Consider the following 21317-nt stretch of genomic DNA (forward strand, 5'->3'; position numbering starts at 1 on the left):
CGAGCCAGACCGCCTTGCAGCGGAGAGTCGGCAACGACGTCATCCGGCCATCCACTGCGAATCGGCCACGGGATCACCGCTCTTCCGCATCCAACTCTCCCTCTTGGATATAACAGTGTCGCTGTCAACGGTACCGTTGGGAAGCATTTTACCTGTGTCTTCAGATATATAGGTCCTCATATGGTTATCGAGGCTCTCTAATGCCGTCAGGCATCCTGCAAGTCCAGTATACCGAAAACACCGCCTAGTATCGCTCGATGCATGCGTTTCCTTTCACGCCGTATTTCTATAGTCGCTGAATCCAGCCACAGAAAAGGATAATATAAGAGGCACAAGATTTACAGGACCACGACGGAGTGCTTATTAGCAATGTCTGACATTCGACAACGGATCCCGGCGTCTGCCTCTGGTCCGACGAACGATGCTGACAGACTCCCTCGAAGGGAGAAGGGCGCGGAACAGCGCCTGAAGCATGGCATTCCGATGCAAGTGCTTCGTTCTCTGCTTCTGGCCATCTGGTTCAATGGTTGCTGCGTGGTCATCTTCACCACGCAGTTGATTGGATCACCGCTGTACTTTATCAGCAAAAACTATTACTACGCCTATATGGCCTTGACCAAGCAGTGTTTTGGAATCCTCATCACGACCATCACCCAATGGGGCGCTCCAACTCTGGTCCGAGTCAGCGGGGACGAGTCTGTGCGGGGCCAACTTCAACTTACTGATGATGGGCGGCTGAAAACCGAGTTTCCAGATCGCCTGGTGTTCATCGCAAACCATCAGGTATATACCGACTGGCTCTACCTCTGGTGGGTCAGCTACACGGCTCGAATGCATGGTCATATATATATCATCCTGAAGGAGGCGTTGAAGTACATTCCAATTATTGGCCAGGGGATGATGTTTTACGGCTTCATCTTCATGGCCCGCAAGTGGCAGTTGGACAAGCCTCGATTGCAGCATCGTCTGGAGAAGCTCAAGACTCGGCATTCGGGCCCGATGTCGGGCTCGCAGTCCCTAGATCCGATGTGGCTCTTGATCTTCCCTGAAGGGACAAACTTGTCCACCAATACCAAGAAAATCAGCGATAACTATGGTGAAAAGACAGGCATCCCGCCGCTCAGGCACATGCTCCTTCCCAGGTCTACTGGCCTGTTTTTTTGTCTGCAGCAGCTCAAGGGCACCGTCGATTGGGTGTACGATTGCACGGTTGCCTATGAAGGGCCTCCGTAAGTTTACCCACCATTCCTACGCTGTATATACAGTTTACAACAGTGACCAACCATTGAACAGGAAGGGTTGCTATCCCGATCAGTACTTTACGCTGCGCTCAACCTATGGACAAGGGCGGCCTCCCAAGTCGGTGAACATGTATTGGAGACGATTTGCCGTGTCTGACATCCCATTGGATGATCAGAAAGACTTCGAGGCATGGCTTTTGGCACGGTGGAGAGAGAAGGATGAGCTGCTTGAGGAGTTCTTTGAGAACGGACGGTTTCCGTCGGATTTGGCTTCTTCGATTTCCCCCAAGGGCTCGCTCGACCAGCGGGAGGAAGCTACTCGCGGATATATAGAGACAGACATCAGGCTGGCACACTGGTCTGAAATTGGGCAAATTTTTGCAGTCCTGACGGGGCTTGCACTGCTCTTGAGGTTTTTCTGGGGTTCCTGAAGGTGGCTAGCGTCGCTGAAAGTGTTTTCTTTCTCATGTTCTGCTCCCTTCTCTGCATAATGGCTGAATGATAATGTATGCTATAGAAAAGCAAGATAGTTAAGTGAATGAATAAAATAATGACAATAATCAAACCCATCAATCAATAGTTACCTAAGTAGGTAAGCAGGTGTGGCGTCTGTGGCGGTGCGGATCCATTAGCGCCTTGCGGGTGGTCCTCCAGCCGCGCGAGCATTCACTCCAGCCGCGAGCTGCCAGTGACCGCAAGCCGCCGATTGTTCTTTTTGTCTCGACCTTTCATTCAACCATATCAGGACAACCTTTTGATATACCAGGGACTGCTCTGGTCTCTGAAACTGACCTCTCGTCCTGATATTCCACCACTGTCTCCCCGATGATCATGCCTTGCTAATTGCTCTGCATCTACTTTGAGGCCTTTGCGACTCCGCGACTCCTTCCGCGTTGAATCCCGTCCATCGGCATCATGGCTCCTCTTCAGAACGGCTATGCAAACGGGCTCAACGATGAAACCCTGAATGCTCACACTTCTCTTACCAATCTGCGCTTCTCTGACATTCCGTCTGCTATTGATATCCCCGCCTCGACTTTTGACAGTGAGGTTGAGGTTAGTCTCGAGGACCTACCGGATGACCCGACTGAACTCTGCACTCTTCTGGAAAATGAGAAGGCGGCCAAAAACTTTTGGGTCATCATCGCGCTAGCGTATGCCAAGCAGAAACAGCTCGACCATGCTATCGAAATTCTCCAGAAGGGTCTGGCCTCTGTGGCTCATGGAGCGACGAAAGAAAAGTTGGTGTTACTGAGTTGGATCTGCTGGCTGTTGATGCTCAAGAGTCGTCAAGCGCCCCGAGTCGCTCCTGAAGGTCAACCGGATGTGAAGACCAAAGATTACTACTTGCAGCTCACGACCTCCACATTGAATGAGGCATCCCGACTCAATCCGGCTTTCCCCCCATTGTTCCTCGCTCGTGGCGTCCTCTCTCTCCTGCGGGCCTCTCTGTACCCTCCAAAACCGGTGCGACCGGGATCTGTCGACAATTCTGAAAGAGTCGAGGCGTTGCGACAGGCCTTGAAATGCTTCGAGGAGTCGTCGAAAGCCTTCGGTGGAAGGAATATCATGGCCCTCCTGGGCCATGCCAGGGCGCAGTATTCTCTTGGTCGATACGCTGAAGCGCTGGAAGGCTATCAGAAGGTTCTGACCAAAATGCCGGGGCTGACGGACCCTGACCCACGGATAGGCATCGGATGTTGTCTATGGCAGCTTGGGTTTAAAGAGCAGGCGAAAGTGGCCTGGGAAAGGGCGCTAGCTTTGGTGAGTCTCGTCTGTGTTAAATTCGTGTGGTCTGTCTGAACTGACTTGGAATTCTCTTTCTTTTACCTTAGAATCCGAACTCGAAGGTCGCGAACATCTTGCTTGCGGTGTACTATCTCTACGATAGCTCCCGCCATGCTACTACCGATCCGGCTTTCGGATCTTTATACAAGGTTGCCATGACCCAATACACACAAAAGGCTTTCAAGTTGGATAAGGAGTATCCAATGACCTGTGCTTTGTTCGCCAGCTACTTCCTTCTTCGCAAGTCCTATAGTACTATGGAGACTTTGGCGCGCAAGGCTATCGAGCAGACCGATGTGATGCCTATTGCCAGTGACGGTTGGTACTTGCTGGCACGCAAAGAGCATTACGAAGGTCAAATATCGAAGGCCTCGGAGTATTACAATCGGTCTGATCAGGCCCGGGGAGGTGGCGACAAAGGCTATCTGCCCGCCAAGTTTGGTGTCGTGCAGATGCAAGTCAAAAACAAGGATTACGATGGTGCTAAGTTCAGACTGGAAAAGATCATCGAGCAGACAAAGAGCCCGGAATGTATGATCTTGTTGGGGGCGCTCCTCGCTGAGGATGTTTTCCGCGCTCAGGCTAGCGGGAGCAAAGAAGATAAATCCGCCGAGGCCAAGAAGGCCATCAACCTTTTCGAGTCCGTTCGTGCTCTTTGGAAGGATGAAAAGAAGAAGATCTCACCGGATGAATCTGTGCTCGTATACCTTTCGCGGTTGTACGAGACTGTGGCTCCCGAAAAGAGTATGCAATGTCTTACTCAGCTGGAGGAGATGCAACTGGCACAGATCCCCGAAGAAGATCGGCCGGAGGATATCAACGACCCGGAAGCGATGAAAGCAGCCCTGCGCGAATACCTGCCTCCCCAACTTCTCAACAACATCGGCTGTTTCCTCTATCGGTCGGACAAGCATGAACAGGCTCGAGATCTCTTCCAGACTGCCTTGAATGCTTGTACAAAATCACAGGAGAGAGAGGACGAGATTGACACGGATGCGCTGATCACGACGATCAGCTACAACCTCGCCCGCACTTACGAAGCTCTCGACAAGCCAGAGGAGGCGAAAAAGGTCTACGAAGGTCTTCTAGAACGGCATAGCGATTATACCGAGGCTAGCGCGCGGTTGACGTACATTGCGCTCCGTCAGAGCCCTACGGACGAAGGACCCAAGAAGATGGCGAAGCTGTACGAAACTGATTCGACGAATCTCGAAGTCCGAGCCCTCTTTGGGTGGTATCTCAGCAAATCGAAGAAGCGGGCTGCGAATCTTGCGGAGGATCACGAGCAGCGGCATTACAAGCATACGTTGCAACACTTTGACAAGCATGATCGATACGCGTTGACCGGAATGGGCAATGTCCATCTTCTAGCTGCTCGGGACATGCGACGTGATACCGATCAAGACAAAGAAAAGAGACGAAAGATGTACGAACGCGCCGTGGAGTTCTTCGACAAAGCCCTGCAACTCGACCCTCAGAATGCCTATGCAGCTCAGGGCATTGCCATCGCCCTTGTGGATGATAGGAAGGACTATTCCACTGCGGTTCACATCTTCACGAAAATCCGTGACACCATTAGAGATGCCAGTGTCTATCTGAATCTTGGTCATGTCTATGCAGAACTAAGACAGTTCACGCGGTCGATTGAGCACTATGAAACGGCGCTGTCGAAAGATCGGGCCCGAGATGCGCAGATTTTGGCTTGTCTGGGGCGAGTCTGGTGGCTGAAGGGTAAACAGGAGAGGAATCTCGCAGCCATGAAAACCGCTCTCGACTACGCCAACCGTGCTCTCGCCGTCGCCCCGGAGCAAGTTCACTTGGAGTTCAACGTCGCCTTTGTCCAGAATCAGATTGCGCTGCTTGTCAGCAGTCTCCCAGAGACTCAGAGAACGTCACAGGAGGTGCAGGAGGCGGCGGAAGGGCTTGAGAAAGCCATTGAAACATTCGAGCGTCTTGCCAATGTGAAAAACCCACCCTACCCGCGAGGCTCGTTGGAACAACGAGCGAACATGGGTCGAAACACAATCAGCAAGCAGCTTGAACGTGCTCTGCAGAGCCAGAAGGAGTACGAGGAGAAGAACGCTCTCAAGCTGCAACAAGCTCGTGCAGCCCGTGAGGCGGAGATCAAGCGACGTGAGGAAGAAGTCCGGAAGGCGCAGGAAATCGAAATGGAGAGGAAGAGGAAGATTGCGGAAGAAAGACAGCGCATGGTTGAGGAAACTCAGCGGCTTGCGCAACAGCGCGCCGAAGAAGAGCGGGCGAGGGAAGCTGCGGAATTCACCACGGATTCGGAAACCGGAGAGAGACAAAAGAGGAAGAAGAAGCCGTCGAAGCGGAAGAAGAAGGAAGCCGAGGAGGACATTGTTGTGCCGGATGACAGGAGCGTGGGTGCAGCAGAGAATGCTGAAGAACGAGCGCCTAAGAAACGGAGACGGCTGGAGCGTCGCTCAGCCGCGAAGGAGAGGAACAACAAATACAAGAGCAGCGAGCTTGTGGTCGAGTCGGATAGCGACGAGGAAATTGCAGCCGCCGCGGCATCCGCAGACGCAGAAGACACAGCCATCAAAGACGCAGATTCTGCAGCAGACGACCTTTTCAACGACGACGAAGATGAGGACGAGGTCGCCGCCACAGCTGCCGCAAACCGCGTCAGGGGCGCTAAGCGTCGTGTTGTTGACAGCGACGAGGAGGAGGAAGAACCTGCGGCCGCATCCGACAAGAAAGAGGATGAAGACGAGGAGATGCGTGATGCGGATGCTGAAGCAGGTCGCGACCATGAAGACGAAGATGAGGAGTGAAGAACGGAAGTACTTGTACGAAAGAGATTTTTTTTTTCCCCTGGTTCTACATGACCATCTTCTTTGATTCTTCGAGAGTCTGTTTTGGATAGTAAATTACTTAGTTCTGTTTTCTCTTGTCTTTTGTTTTTCCTTTTTTTTTTCCCTTTTGCTTTGGAACATATCATATTATGGGTTGTTGGGTTGGGCTGGACCGGACAGGTGTTTGTTTCTTTGTATGTACAGTACAAAATCACTAGCAGATATCTATTAGCAATTGATTAATTGGTTCGTTTTTTTTTTTCGGCAGAAACTGCAATAAATACAATGAGCGAGAGAGCGCCTTGGTCAGATCCCGTCCCATCCTATCCTATCCTATCGTTAGGTCATTCCGTCCCTCTGTGTTGAATGCATCAACTGCGGACTGAGATGAGATGAAATACTAAATATATATGGATACGTGTGATGGAAGAAGAATGAAGGCCTCTTTTTCTTTCCCCCAAGCCCTCTATATTAGAGCTCTATAGTATAAATCTGGTCGTTTACTATTTACATAATCTGTTATGGGTTGTTTTTCCTCGTCACTCTCATCATCATCATCATCATCACAATTGTCTCATCAATCAAATCTATAACAATAACATGGCGGTGGAAAATAAATTCTCGTGACAAGCAATACACCAGTCCAAAACCACAACCGATCCACTAAGGATCCGTCTGGAGATCAATGATATGTACGGACTACACCCGTTCGACTGTCGTGCCCTCCTGCGCCGGTTCGAGCAGCTTCCACTGGCAGGAAATGTTCTTGCTGTTGAATCGCGCAATGATGCGATTCGCAATCTCCTCGAAGTGATCCGTGGCGAGAGCCAAGATGGTCGGACCGGCTCCTGACAAGCAGATACCGAGCAAACCGGGCTGCGTGCTTGGGTTCATCGATTGCAGAATCTCCGTCAGCCCTGGGATGAGGGTCTGCCGATACGGTTGATGGATCTTGTCTTGCATGGCCAGGTAGATCATGTCAGGATCGGGCGGGGAGGTGCTCAGGGCCGCTGGGAGCAGGGCGGCGCGCTGCAAATTGAACACCTGACACGAAGTCAATATCTGTTAAAATTGATAACGCGGAGAAAGAGACCTACCACATCCGCTTTCGAATACTCCTTTGGCAGGACGCCTCGAGCATTGGCCGTGGGCACCACAAAGTCCGGGATAATGGCAATGGCCTTGATCTCCTTGGCCCAGCCGAATTTCCGGTAATGGCCAATGCCCACCGGAGGCTCGGGGGGCTGTTTCCCAGTGTCGATACCGCCGGCTGGAGCGGGCAGGACTTCACTGAGGGGGATCTCAATGCGAGCGACGTCCTCTGGTTTGAGCTCGTTCAAGTACGTGCCCACGAAGCCGCCGAACAACGACGCCGCCACGTTGTCGGGGTGTCGTTCTAGAAGTAGTCTTAGCATGGAACAGCAGAACAGAAAATAAAGCCGACCTGTCTACATACCGATCATCAAACAGTAATCCAGTAACCGGTCCTTACTCAACCCCAGGCGTCCGACTTCATTGCCCAGCGTGACCCCAGCAACGACCGCGGTGCCCGACGACCCGAGACCGCGTCCCAGCGGAATGGGATTTTTGATATGGACCCGGGTCTCGACGGGGAAGGCGCGCTGGTTATGGCAGCGGAGGACATAGAGCGCAACCCGCGTGATCAGATTGACCTCCGGGTCGAGGCTGATCTCCTCGGTGCTCCCGCTCAGGTCCTCATACGAGATCACGCAGTTCAGCGGGTGTTGCGACGACGTCTTGGTCGAGTCGATGGTGACGTGGACTTCCAGGTAGAGCGACAGCGCCAGGCCGATGACATCGAAGCCGGGTCCGATATTGGCGGACGAGCAGGGCGTCCGAATGGTGAAGGAGGATGCCATAGCTCTCTGCCACTACAGGTGTGGCCCACTTCTTTTTCTTTTTCCTCCTTTTTCTTTTTTTTTCCAATTCTATTTTCCTTTTCCTTTCCTTTTCTTTCTTGCTTTACTCTGAGCAATACTGTTTACTCGGTATGACTGCTGGTGCAAACTTTGGTGTCCGACGTCGGGCACCCCGATTGGATCCGATGAGAGAGCAGCTCCGGATTGGGCAATGGACACAGGTCGAGGTAACCAACCTGACGACTGCAATTCAAAATTCCGATCAGAATCAGATCGAGATCCAGATCCACACGACTCTTCGAGATCCACGTTCCGAACACGGCCAATTAACGGCTGACGCAACAAGGATGGAGGGAGAGAGCAAAAAAAGAAATCCTGGTCCTGGTCGCAATGCTGCCCAACCCTTGCTTTTAAGTCATACTCCCTTCTCGCCCCCATCCGGAGAGACAAGGGACTGGCAGGCGGCGGGCATCCGTCGCTGGACTCTAATCTTATCTACTGATTTTTCTAGAAGAGAGGAGTGAGTTAACTGGGAAGAAGACGAGGAAGTTTGTGGATTCGAATCCAGCGTGGTTCGTAGGCAGAACTAACTACGTGGTATGGTTTAGAGTCTTAAATAAGGCATTGCCAGCAAGCGATCTAGTAATTAACCTCTCAGTCATGACTCCCAGAAGTATCTAAGAATGTAGCCTACCTACGTGGGTAGACGTTGACGGACGCTCCCACTCAAGGGGGTCGTCGCCGTCACGGGAGAACTGACTGACCGCATCAATTGCAGTTATCAATTCCCCTACTATAGTAGCTGCTTGTGCTCTTCGATAATTAATATTAATCTTGCATCACCAGGCACTACTATATGAGCTTTTTCTCTTTTTGCCCCCGCTAACCGCAGAGGGCATCGACTTATGGAGTGGTTGACTCTTTTGAAGTGTTGCAGCTGGAGCGGGTCTGGTGATCTAGTCGACCCCTCCATCCTTTTTTTAAACCAGTCTTTTTCCTCGGAGTTTTTTCCCGCTCTTTTTTTCCTCTCCTTTCTTATCTTCCTCACCACACCTTCACGGTGTTTTCCTTGCTAAACGTGTCTGCCTCTACTACTTCTTCTTTTTGAGGTCTACGATACTTGTCTCGTGTGCACTGAATCTGATCGAAAACAAGAGTCAGGGTTCGTGTTCCGATTCTGTCGGGGTTTCTATTTTTTCATTCGCCACCCCGTTGACATCAACCCGACCTCCGCATCTGCTTCCGCACAAACTCAGAGGAATACGACGACAACAATACCTCAATTGCACCATTTCTACGACTCGATACCTTGCTGTCGAGATTTTCTGGACAAGTTCTCGATTTTTCCGCTCTGAACACAGGCCGGCGACGGACTCATCTTTCCGCTCGTCTACCAAAAACCCCGGCGACTCCGGAGCGTCGACGCTCTTCCTCCTCACACGCAGTCAAGTTGGCGGGACTTCGCGACTCTAAGTTCTCCTTTGCCCTCCCTCTCCTGGGCCCAAAGTTCCGGGTCTTCTGCGGGGGCGACACGCGGCCTCCTTAACACAGCTCTTGCGATCGTCATCCATTTTGGGCCCCTAAACCGTGTAGCCGTCCTGCCAGGCCCTCCCCTGGGGTCTGGCTGAGAAACGCGGAGGCCCTCGCGAACTCTTCTATACTGTTGTCTTCTGTTTTGGGGTAACTCAACCTACGTCGCGCGTGTTCGCGTCTCACCGCGACAGCGCCGCGGTCTCCGATCACCGCTGCTCATTTGAATGAGCAGTCTGGATGCGCCCAGCTAGCCAATTCGATCGTCATGTCTGAGACCCCCAGATCCGAAAAGTCCTTGACGAGATTCAGCACGCCAGTCCCCGAGCTTGACGATCATCGATTCCAGATGGATTCGGAGCCTCAGACGGATGCTGCGACAGCTGTGCCGACAGGCCAGCAGCAGCAGAACATTGCCCACCCCGGCCGTGCGTCGGAAACCATTGACCGTTCCAACCTGCTCCAAGTCCAAGACGCCCTCCGGGAGAATGGGACCGTATCCCGTGACTTTGAGCAGGCAATCGTGGACGATGACCGGTCAGGCCATGATATCGACTGTTTCGCCAGACGTCTGTCCATTGACCCATCATGCCGTCACCGCAGGAGAAGCCGAAACCAGCAGGACATGGCGCCTCGATCCCGGGAGTCGTCTGTTTCGAACAGATCTTCGTCTCCGCCAAATTCAGTCGATGCTTTTGCCGATCCGCGCCGCCGCGAGCGTGCGAACACCATGGAAAGCCATGCCGCTCCTGATATGGAAACCATCCTTCAGCGTACCGTGTCGGGTGGCAGCCGTGCGCGGCGTCCCACGTTCAGCAATGCCAGCGCCGCCCGACCGGAACAGGGGGACGTCAGGTTGGAAGTCCCAGAGAGCGCGTGTGCCTGCTCGTATGAGGAGCCAAAGAGAATCCCCGTCATTGACTACGAGGAATTGGAAGAGTTTGTTGCCTTGAACAGGAAGAACAAGCCCCGCGCCAACGGCCGCAAGCACAGCATGAGCTCCCAGAGCCGGGGCCAGCGCGTGTTCCACGACCTCCGACCTTGGGTTCAGACGTCGTCGGGCCTTCCACATATCGTGATGAACAACGAATCGAGCCCCGAGCGCTCCTCGTCGGAATGCCTCGATCATGGCAAAGAGAAAATCGAGCATGTGACGGATAAGCAGATGGATGAGAAGGAGTTCCTGGACAACCTCCAGAACGAGAATGAACCGACCCGGTTTAGTTTCTTCTCCTCCGAATGCCAGAGCACCATCCATGCCGCGGAGCTGGGCGACCTGGTTCTCCCTGGTGACACCTTTCGGGATCTCTTCCAACTGGGTCCGGATGGCGGTGTTTGGTGGCTTGACGTCGTCAATCCCACCGAGGCAGAACTCGGGGCGCTTTCTCGCGCCTTCTCCATCCACCCCCTGACGGCGGAGGATATCATGACCCAAGAGGCCCGCGAGAAGGTCGAGCTCTTCAAGCAGTACTACTTTGTTTGCTTCCGAACCTTCTATCAGATGGACAGATCGAGTGAGCGCTTCCTCGAGCCTGTCAATCTTTACATGGTGGTCTACCGCGACGGCGTGCTGTCGTTCTCTTTCACCGAGAACCCCCACGCGGCCAATGTCCGGAAGCGAATTGGGAAACTGCGCGATTATGTCTCCCTCAGCAGTGATTGGATTTGTTATGCAATGATGTGAGCCGTCACCACTTATGTTTGATGATTTGTATATACTAACATCTTCGTAGTGATGACATTGTCGACAGTTTTGGCCCGATCATCCGGGAGGTAGAGATTGAATCCGAAGCCATCGAGGACCACGTCTTCATCGCCCGCGTGGATGACTTCGAGTCATTCCTACCTCGGATTGGAGAGCTGCGCAAGAAGGTCATGAGCCTGATGCGCCTCTTGGGCGGCAAGGCGGATGTCATCAAGGGCTTCTCCAAGCGCTGCAATGAGCAATATTCGGTGACGCCGCGCGGCGATATCGGTCTGTATCTGGGTGACATTCAAGATCACGTCGTCACCATGATGTCCAATCTGGGCCACTTTGAAAAGATGTTGAGCCGATCCCACAGCAACTACCTGGCCCAGCTGAATGTGAACAACCTGGTTCTGGGCAACCACGTCAACAAGATCCTGAGCAAGGTGACGCTCATTGCCAGTCTGCTGGTGCCGATGAACCTCATATGCGGTCTCTGGGGCATGAACGTCCCCGTTCCGGGCCGGGACAGTGAAGGTCTCGGCTGGTTCTTTGGCATCATCGGGGTTATTGGGTTCATCGTCATCGTCAGCACGTTCCTTGCGCGCTGGTATAAACTTGTATAGTATTTTATGTCTGAGTCAATTGATACCTTTTTGTTTTCGTGTATCTAGTTATTCTTGTTTTGCTTTGTTTTGGTTTTTGTTTTTTTTTTCTTGATTCTTTTCGTTATTTTTTTTTCTTTTCATTTCTGTCATTGAATTGCTGTTTTTCGGGTTGGTGGGAGGTTACAGTCCCCACTCCTTCAATGCAGAGTTAGCTTTGGTGCAGTCGATTTGTAGCGATCGATACGTTGCAAGCATAGAAGACCAGTTATTATGTAATCGAAAAGAGACATCTGCTACCTCAATTGAAGCACTGATTAACTCAATCTGGATAACTGTAGTTTGCGCAAAATAGTAGTTAATTTTGCGGTGTCGTAATTAGCTGACGTACCATGCAGTTCTGTGGCGCAGCAGTGCCTTGCGTTGTGGCACAGCGAGTCTAGTCGGGATCCCCGAGACATTGATGAAGCCGTGTGGAGTTTGGCTGGTCAGTTCGGGGCGTCAATTACTGACCTAGGAATGTCGGACAGCAACACCTTCGGCTTTCAATAATAATTCGCAAAATTCAATCAATCAATCAAATGGATCCTCACTTACAGCTGGGCTGTTTCTTTCGTCCTTAATGCTTAATAATATCTCCTTCTCCTTCTCCTTCTCCTTCTCCTCCTCCTCATAACTTCGTTCTGGGCTAGGATTCTTGCTGGAAGAGATGCCATTCCCAAAGCTCACCCCCCTGCAGTCGCGCTTCGCTGCCACCTTCGCTGCGACTCTCTTCCTTGTCGCGCTCTATTACTTCGTTCTGTCGAACTCGGGTGGGTTTGCATATGCCCTCGATGTCAACCCGGTGATCCAACAAGATCATGATCATGATTATCCGCTGTTGATAGAAGGAAGGTCGATCCATGAGACGGACGGTGCTGAGTCCGGCGTGATCCGACGAACACCATCAGGATTGACATCGCTGGGCAATAATCAGTTCCAACAGAGCAATATCAAGATCGGCGAAACGCAGTGGTGGGTTTTCCCCAAGGAGGCCGTGCTGGGCCCGAAGTCGCCCCCGACGCCGGGACTCCCTGCATACCTCCCTGCCACAAATGACACTATTGATGAAGTCGTAACACACGAGTTGAAGAAGCGGCGGGAGGAAGAAGATCTGGATGGGGATGAGAATGGACATGGCCTCTCAAAACGGTCTACTACGGTCTATATCTCGTTGAACACCTGCTTGAAACCGGACCTCAACACCACCAATTCTACGACTGCTCAAAAAGAACCTCTTCCACCGCTGCAGGTCTATATCTCCACGTCGGAGACGCTGCAGAGGCCTGGTCCTGGGGTCGACAGCTCTGATCAGAGCGTATATACAGCCGATGGAGGGTATATGGGGGCCACCGTGCAGGCTGATGGGGATGTCTACATCGCAGTAGCGGCTCCCAATACCACTGCTTATTCGGGGATCTACAACTACCAGCTTGCGGCATCAATCGATGCTTACTTCCATTCCGTCGACGATACGGATCCGTTTCTGTTTTTCATCGATTCCGACATCAACTCGGCGCTTCTCGTCACCAACAACGTTACGCAGTCAGCGCCAAACTCGACAAACTACCAGGAATGGATGCACATCACCCCTCCTTACACCATCTTTGCGAATAACGTCAACAACACGGCGATTAGTGGATTGGAGAGGTCGTACTGCGCTCTGAATCAACTGGCCCAACTCAAAAAGGGCAACAATGCCATCTCGGTGGGGATGACGAACCGCGGGCTGGGGAATAAGCCCAAGGAGCAATTCTATATTACGGGTCTAAACAGGAGCTCGACCTACTATGGAATTCTCGGCATGGATGGCAACTCAACAGCTTCCGGTAATGGCGTCGTTGGTGGCGGAGGGAAGGTTTGGCGGCCGATGAATTTTACCACAAAAGCTGGTGTGTACCGCATCTTTTCTCTTCTCATTTTTCTGCATTTGGAGATATCCTAACAACTGGCTTATGCAGATGACAACTGCGCCCTTCTCTACAACCTCTCATTCTGCTCCGAAGTCGCCTACGCCGTTCCGTCGAACCCATCCCTCAGCCTGGAACAGCTCAGTCAAATCTACGACTCGAATGCTGCGAGTCTCTACCAGAACTTCAGCTACTCTCTCTCAATAATCCCATGCAACACCTCCTCGACATCTATATACTCACTCGCAGTGACCTGCGACGACTGCGCCTCGGCATACAAGCAGTGGCTCTGCGCCGTCACCATCCCGCGCTGCTACGACTTCTCCAGCGATCTCCCCTTCCTCCAGCCTCGGAATGCCGGGCAGGCGTTCCTCAACGGCTCGTCTCTCCCTGCCGACAGCCCCCTGCGCCAGTCCCCCGTGACCAACGCGTCCCGCAACCTCCTCATCGACAGCGAGATCAAGCCAGGCCCCTACAAGGAGATCCTACCCTGTCAGGACCTCTGCAGCGACCTCGTCCGCAGCTGCCCGTCCTCATTAGGCTTCAGCTGCCCGACAGGCCAATGGCTGAACGCCTCGTACGGCTGGCGCGACCCGAACGGCGATATTACGTGCAGCTACCTCGGTGCGGCATATTACCTAAACAAAAGCTCGAGACTAGGAGTCAGTCTGCCAGTCATTCTGCTATCTCTTTTGAGTTTCTGGTCCGTTTTGTGGTCATTGCTTCTGTAGACTTGTTTGTTTGCATTTATCTGGGCTCCTGAGTTCTTTATTTCCTGCGCGTACAGTATATTTGCTTTTTCTCGGTTCATCGTTAAGCGTCTCGTCATGTCTTCGTGCTTGTATAAATGGATATGGTATGGTATGATAGATAGATGGATTAGCATATTGCATAGGATAGGATAGATACCCTTGAATGTTTTTATTTCAATGTTTCGTTTCATTTCATTCAGCATGGTTGGTCGGTTGTTAACATCTTCTCTTAGTTCTGGACTACTAGTATCTTCCCATTCATTCTGTACGGTATGTAATCTTTTGTCTGGGACCATCAAATCTAACATATACGTGTTTGATATTCTATGTATTTCTGTGGAGAAGAAGAAAGAAAGAGAGGCAATTGATATACAATACGGTCATGGGTATTAAACAATACACTGAAACTGATAAGAAAATCCGAGAAAGGTGTTCGGTTCGTTCCTGATAAATTCCCACCTCCAGGGTCCAGAATCTATCCAAGTCATCTACTTTCTTTTTGGTGTTGGAGTCCACAGGTTCTTCAGACTGGAGGAAGACGACGACGCTGATGCTCGAGGCGTGCTGCCTACTTTCTGCAGGAGCTTCTGTGCAGCTGGCGTCAAGGGCTTCCCCATACGTCCAGGTGTTGCGCCACCCGACAGCATAGGACTGCTAGCGAAACGAGGAATTGGTGTCTTGTCTGCCTTTTCCGCCCGTTTTGCTCGTGCCACACGCTCGACCATTCGGTGGTGTAGCTCTTCGCGCCTCCGATTTTCCTTGATCCTGAACGGATTTGGCGTCAAATCTCCTGACACGTCCTGGGTGGCTAGTCGCTTGAGATGCTCGTACACCGACTCGTCCTCCGGCTCGGGCTCGTCTTCGTCGACAAAGGCGTAGCCATTCACCCGTGGCGTCTCCCCACCTGTAAAACCCGGTTCCGAATCCGTAGGCCGTGGTCGTCCAGCGATCGCGTCCTTGATGGCAGAAATGGATGGTGATGGGGGGACCGCAGCATCCTGCCCCGAATCCGCATTCGGCTGCAACCGAGTGTTGCTGTATACCACTTGTTTGGGTCCAGCACGAGAGGCTGCCTCTGCTTTCTGTTGAAGGGTCTCATAGGTGTCCTCGATAGAAGAAGGCGTGAACATGAGTGAGTTCTCTGGGCGGGACTTCCATGAGTCCGGTTTCGCGGGCCGCGCATCCAAGTCAGACGTGAGAGCCAGTTGTTTGTCTTTGTCGTTGCCCTCCGGATTACCGCCCTGGGCAGCAATCCGCTTTGCTTCACGTTGTCGATGCGCTATCTGTCGCGCAGAGAGGATCTTATTGCCATTCCACATCCACGCGTACTTTTCTCGCCGCTTCGCGTTCTGCCTGTCGAGCAGTTTGTTGAAGGACTCATTATCCTCACTGGTATACTTGGCTTGAAATGCGCTTAGACTAAGATTGGACACGTCCAGTCCATTGTCTTTCGCCGAGGAGGACGTCTTGGCCATCGATGCCACAGACATGGGTGTATCTCCTCCCCATCCCGTTGTGGGCGTATCAGAGACATTTCCCGTAACCCGCGGAGTCATGCTCACGCCTCTCCTACCCCTTTGTCTGCCGGGGGTCATGACCTCGGCGAGTTTCTTACCAGCGCTGGCAATCCATGCTTTGTCCTTCGAATCCAGAGCGTCCAGAAATTCCTGTTTCGTCTGCGTCTCCAGAAGACCCGGAAAGAAGTCCCGTGCGATGATATGGGAGAGGGCATCGGTGTAAGTGTCTTCATCCAAGACGGTCGAAGGGCGCTTGATCCGCTTGGGTGGTGGGGGAGGGGGCATTAAAGAGCTATCGGCCTGACGCTTTGCGACGGCCTGAGAGGGTGAGGAGGCCATCGCGCACGTAGATCCTTGGGAGAATGGAAGGACCAGTTATCTAGAGTAAGTCGACATTTCACCAAGACGTGCTGAACCGAAGGAGCACGGGGAAAGGCGATGATGGTGTAGATAAGAGGATTGATCAGAGGAAGTATTATTATTATCGGTTGTTGGTTAGTCAAGGTCGAAGTGGCGTTGACGCCGTTGATTGGAAGGAACCTTCCCCGGATTGGCTTTACCTATTTTGGCTGCCTTCGCCGACGTCACCCAAGAGATAGGAAGGAGGGAACAAAAATAGAGGATTCTAGTTATATTCTACACGATCGTAGACTACGCCGTTTTTCCTTTCTTTTTCTTCTTTTTTTTTTCAACTTTGGCCGTATGATTCGCCTACCATTACTCAGCATAGCAGCTATCTATGAGCGGACAATGGTACATAGAACCTTTTTTTTGATATTTCTCTTAGGATGCATTTTACCAAAAGATAAATATGTCTAAAGGGAACGAGAGAGACAAGAGAATGAATATATGAGAGAAAGCAAAAGTCAAGTATCAGACCCCGTCCGTCCCTCCGACCCCATGTGACGATTTCCCTTTCTCCGCTAATGCAGGTGTGGAAAGCCAACCATGCAGTCGTGTCCCAAAATACCTTCCCTAAGTGATTCCTTCCACAGGCGCCAGTCTATCTATATGGATGTGTGTATAGAACAGAAAACAGACAAAGAAACAGCGAGTGTGGCAACAACCTGAACAATTCAAACCCAACCCCCAATTAAACCCCCCCTTTTCTTCGAAGCCGAGTGCGAAATCCACCAATGAAAACAAACATGTTGCAAGACCGGCGCTGAAGAAATGTATGCCCAAGGAAACAGAACAGGGAAATGCGAATGAATGTGAGAGTGAGGCGCACAGACAAAACAGCACAACGGCACAACGACAAGAGACATTGCAGACATAAAACAGAACACTAAGGGAAAATCGTCAAGTCATAGGCGATATGTGGCGTCCGCCACAGGTATTATTAAAAGTAGGTAAGTAAGTAAGTATAACAGAAAAGGAAAAGGATCGACGGGCTTCAGCAAGGCAACCTGGGCACCAACACTGTGCTCAAATCTGCACCGAAATTATCTTCAACGCCGTTGGGATGATCCAGGGAAGAGAGAATATGAAGTTCGACTTTTCCTCCTTGGTGCCGGCGGAACGGATTGCATGCGCACTGCGAATGGAGGCCCCTCTGTCTTCTGAACGGGATGCGACGTCTCATGCTCGACCCCGGACACCGATTTGGTCCGATCACGGGTCGGGGAGACTGGAGATGGCACATCGACGACATCAATGCTACCGCTACTTCGTGTAGCTCTCAGATTTGACGAAGAGAACTCGGGAGCCAGGCTCTTGGTCTGGCGATGGTAAGAAGGCGGCCCTTGGCGGAAAGGGTCAACGAAAATGCCATGCTCAATAGATCCCATGCTCTCCCTGATGGTGTTTTCGCGGCTGCTGTTCGCACTCGGAACCAGGTCCGGTACACTGGCCGTGGACGTCGAAGAGCGATGCTTACGAACGATTGACGCCGCACGGGATAAAATGATGCTCTCCTCGGAGTTATATTTGCTGATGGGAGAGACCGGAATATCCACCGACTGAGACCGGCTCTGAGTGTAGAAAGCAAAATGACGGTCCGAGTCGTCACCGGCCGCAAGGAATTCTTCATACATCGCGTCCTGAGCCATATCGGAATCGACAGGCTTGAAGTAGTCACCGTGATTCGAAACCCGGGCTTGTGCAGCAAAGAGGTCAGCATCTTCACTCAGTGGGGTAACCGCCTCATGGGACCGAGTCAACTCCGATTGAGCTGAGCCCGGGTCTAGATCTGGCGTTGCAGGAGCAGAAGTGGAGGTACGAAGGTGGGACAGCGAACCACGAGACCGCCGCGGTAGTCTCGAATCGGCTTGCTCTGGCTGGGCTACAACATCGGGAGACACATCGGCCACTGCCACTGTCGGTATCTCCCAATCGAAATCGCAGTTGGCCTCGGCCGCATGCTCATAGCAGTAATCGATATCCTCGTCCCAATTCGGCGGGAAGTCTTCAAAGACAGGGGCTCGTTTACTCGCCGACTGTCTCTTTTTGACATCTCCAGCCTTCGAGACAGGAGATTCACGAGGAGTGAGACGGAATTGCGGCAAAGTCGGGGACATCAAAGCCTCTGAAATTGACACTCCCTGGTCCGGGGGTGACAGTGACCCACGACATTCATTGGCTGGAGGATCTGAAGTGGTTACGGCTGGGGTGGAATCTTCCTCGCGAAGAGACCGCGACGTCGACGGTCGAGAGCCGATCTCCGTGGTTCCATGCCAGGTGGTTTCGTCTTCTTCAGGAACATCTTCCAAATCGTTTAGGTAGTTGTTGATAACTGCCACCGCGCTAGTATCCTTCGCATCATTGTCCGTAGTGGTGTAGGCGTGGCCCACATCAGCAGAGTGAAAGACATCTGCTAGATCGACCCGTTCCAACGAGGAAGTCTCACCCAAACCGTCATCACGGAAAGGGTACACGAAGTCCGGCATTGTGTAGGGTTGATTCAGACCAAGCATTTCATCCATAGCCTCAGTAGTAGTCTCAGGGATGTCGAAAACGGCCTGCCTTGAGGACCGTCGCGGTGGGGGAACGATTGACGGTGATGCAAGAGGTTTGTTAAGCCGCGATACAGGACGCGAGAAGTTCTCGATGACGCGCGGTTCCTTCGGAACCGCAGATTTCGGAGATACATTGGGGGATAGCGGAGGACTCGTCGCTGGGGGGGATCGTGCACCCCACTTCCTTTCGTTTGCTGTTAAGTCTTCCGAGAAGTTACGGAAATGGATGTCCTCGGCGCGAATCCCTTTAAGCTCCGTGACAGGTTTCTGGGAAGCGCGGATGGCGGAGAATTCAGTGACGAGGTCATTCGCGTTATCCAATGCCTGAAATTGGGCCGGGCTGGTATGGGTGAGATGATGGAAATCATAAGGCTCCGAAATGATGCGCTTCAATTGATCATCTATGGTACATCACCCAGTAAGCGAATCGGCAGAAACAATAAGGAATCTCTGAACGACTTACGGGAGTTCTGCCGCGATTTGTGACCGCGGAAGAAATCGGCGACCTCAAATTTCTGCGTCACCTTCCCAACCTCATCTTCTTCGTCCACGGTCGCAGAGATGCTGAACTTGCTTCCTTGACGCCGAAGAATCCGACTTCCACGAAAGAGGAGCGACTTGGCCGGTTTCTCTTGCTTCGCCGCCGACGAGGTCCGTTCCTCATGAGAGTTTTGCATGGATAACGCTTCGGCAGAGGTCATCGACGAGGCGGGAGATCGACGAGACGATGAGGTGGAAGTGGTTGTATTGCTTCTCGATCGACCACTGAACACAGAGAGCCGTCTTGGGCTGTGAGCATGGATACTCGATCTGGATCGGATATGAAACGAGTGTTCTGGGTGCTCGGACGAGGGAGGCCTCTGCCTCTGCTCAGCATCCTCCTGCCATTGGCCTTCCGAAACGAGCATGTGAGTACCAAGCATGGCGCTCAGAGTTGGATTTGCTTTTCTTCAACAGTAGATCTTCTCAATTCAATGCGCACGACGGTAGGGGCACGAGAAGGTCTCCTTTGGAACTCTTATATCGTCATCTCATGGGGGGGGGGAGGAAAGTGCACACAAGGCACGTATTCGCCGAACAAGCAGCGAGGAGCCTGGGGTTGGTCGACAGGAAGGAAATGAAGGAAAGGACTCTTTTTCTTGGTGATGACTTTGAAGGAGCGCTTGCGATGAGGGAAACGAGGGACGAAGGTACAGAAAAGGAGCGTGCTAGAGACCCCGTGCAACCATTGGCAAGAGAATGTCTCCAGATAAGGGAGTAGACGGCCGCCGGGCCCCGACTCTAGAGAGTGACTTGAGTAAACAGATTTCTCGGGACCTTGGGCGATGAGTGACGATGGGGAGAAACGTCTCAACTCAATAATGCCCACGCCGTTGGAGGATTGCCTATTTTAGATGGCCGACCCCACAAGAAGACGGGGGGAAGCAGACAATAACAGTTGAATAGAGAGGATCTTCAAAGAGGACAGACAATAATAATGTCCTTTGCAAAACTAGCATTGAACGCAAAAAGCAGTTCTCCCAGTAAGCAAGAGAAGATCCCAACTTTCAAAGGAAGGTAGATTTTTTTTTGCGGAGCTCTCTCTGTTTCTCTCACACACACACTCTCTCTCTACCCTTATTATTTGCTCCCACGCTCCTGCATGCAAACGCAAGAGAAGAATAAAATACGCCGTGTACCGCACAGACAGCACACGCGGCAGACAGACTTTCTCCCGTGTTGCTGAGCCTGCCGATCGCGTCCAGACCCGCACAAGCTGTTCGCAACGAAATCAACACACAGATAGATGTGCCGGGGGCATGAAGGCTGATCCAGTAAGCCGAACGAACCCAAAGGAACCGACACCAGGCCCGAGAGAGATAGCAGAAACGTGATCCAACACGTTGGGCTTACTCCTTTTGAGCAAGTCTCGACAAGGCCGTGGGGCAGGTCCAGGGGCTGGCTCTGTCGTACGGTGGAAAAAGGAATAATACTGTTAGGGAAAATTGTGATACCGACCCATAACCTCCCTCGGTACGTCTCCGTCTCCAGCTAGCGGCAGACTGCGCATGTTTCAGCCTTCGCAGGCCCATCGCGCGTCTGCAAGACCAGTGTGGATGTCGGTGGCAGAGACAAGAAACAAGAGATTTCTATTATTATTATCATCGATGGGGCGTATGGCTCTTTGTATGGAGTACTCCGTACTGTACAGAGTATTCACCACCTGCTGTTCGGGATCACCTCGAGGCAAGATGGGATCCCACATCGATAGCCCCCAGGTGGGATAAGAAACTGGACTGGCGAGAACCACAACAGGATGGTACAGTAGCACTACCATACGATACTCGGTAACTTCTGTTATGCACGCTCGCGGGGATGAGAGCAACTGACAAGGGGGGGCCCCTGTCTGGAAGCAAATGATGCGTGCCTCCCTGTCGACGCCGCCAAAATGCTGCCGGCTGTTAAAAGACGTTGCGGGACGTTACACCTTAGCATGCCGGCCAGGAACATCGGCAAAAAGCCTATCAGGACGAGGGGGACCCCAGGCGGGTCAGGAGTTGGAAGTTGGAACGAGGCCGGTGTGCGACGGAGGCTTGGGCTAGAGACACCGCA

General features: G+C 52.2%; 7 protein-coding genes across 7 annotated transcripts; 4 read left to right on the plus strand and 3 right to left on the minus strand.

The window, feature by feature from the left end:
- Positions 1–369: 369 nt before the first annotated feature.
- VTN77DRAFT_882 (uncharacterized protein) lies at positions 370–1672 on the plus strand (the record flags this gene model as incomplete). The annotated part of the gene is made up of 2 exons (XM_069425359.1): positions 370–1229; positions 1294–1672. The coding sequence occupies 2 exons, from the start codon at positions 370–372 to the stop codon at positions 1670–1672; spliced, it is 1239 nt and encodes a 412-aa protein (XP_069280363.1).
- A 484-nt stretch (positions 1673–2156) lies between these two features.
- Positions 2157–5827, plus strand: VTN77DRAFT_883 (uncharacterized protein; the record flags this gene model as incomplete). The annotated part of the gene is made up of 2 exons (XM_069425370.1): positions 2157–3005; positions 3077–5827. The coding sequence occupies 2 exons, from the start codon at positions 2157–2159 to the stop codon at positions 5825–5827; spliced, it is 3600 nt and encodes a 1199-aa protein (XP_069280364.1).
- A 720-nt stretch (positions 5828–6547) lies between these two features.
- Positions 6548–7728, minus strand: VTN77DRAFT_884 (uncharacterized protein; the record flags this gene model as incomplete). Its single annotated transcript, XM_069425381.1, has 3 exons — positions 6548–6892; positions 6946–7244; positions 7305–7728. The coding sequence occupies 3 exons, from the start codon at positions 7726–7728 to the stop codon at positions 6548–6550; spliced, it is 1068 nt and encodes a 355-aa protein (XP_069280365.1).
- Positions 7729–9526: 1798 nt separating this feature from the next.
- On the plus strand, positions 9527–11571 carry VTN77DRAFT_885 (uncharacterized protein; the record flags this gene model as incomplete). Its single annotated transcript, XM_069425392.1, has 2 exons — positions 9527–10938; positions 10992–11571. 2 exons carry the CDS (start codon positions 9527–9529, stop codon positions 11569–11571), a joined length of 1992 nt encoding a protein of 663 aa, XP_069280366.1.
- Positions 11572–12259: 688 nt separating this feature from the next.
- VTN77DRAFT_886 (uncharacterized protein) lies at positions 12260–14230 on the plus strand (the record flags this gene model as incomplete). Its single annotated transcript, XM_069425403.1, has 2 exons — positions 12260–13481; positions 13551–14230. 2 exons carry the CDS (start codon positions 12260–12262, stop codon positions 14228–14230), a joined length of 1902 nt encoding a protein of 633 aa, XP_069280367.1.
- Positions 14231–14739: 509 nt separating this feature from the next.
- On the minus strand, positions 14740–16107 carry VTN77DRAFT_887 (uncharacterized protein; the record flags this gene model as incomplete). Its single annotated transcript, XM_069425414.1, has 1 exon — positions 14740–16107. One exon carries the CDS (start codon positions 16105–16107, stop codon positions 14740–14742), a length of 1368 nt encoding a protein of 455 aa, XP_069280368.1.
- Positions 16108–17219: 1112 nt separating this feature from the next.
- Positions 17220–19648, minus strand: VTN77DRAFT_888 (uncharacterized protein; the record flags this gene model as incomplete). Its single annotated transcript, XM_069425425.1, has 2 exons — positions 17220–19126; positions 19189–19648. The coding sequence occupies 2 exons, from the start codon at positions 19646–19648 to the stop codon at positions 17220–17222; spliced, it is 2367 nt and encodes a 788-aa protein (XP_069280369.1).
- Between the last annotated feature and the right edge of the window lie 1669 nt (positions 19649–21317).

Source organism: Rasamsonia byssochlamydoides (assembly GCF_041956645.1).
Source record: "Rasamsonia byssochlamydoides strain NRRL 3658 unplaced genomic scaffold VTN77scaffold_11, whole genome shotgun sequence".
Taxonomy (NCBI): Eukaryota; Fungi; Ascomycota; class Eurotiomycetes; order Eurotiales; family Trichocomaceae; genus Rasamsonia; species Rasamsonia byssochlamydoides.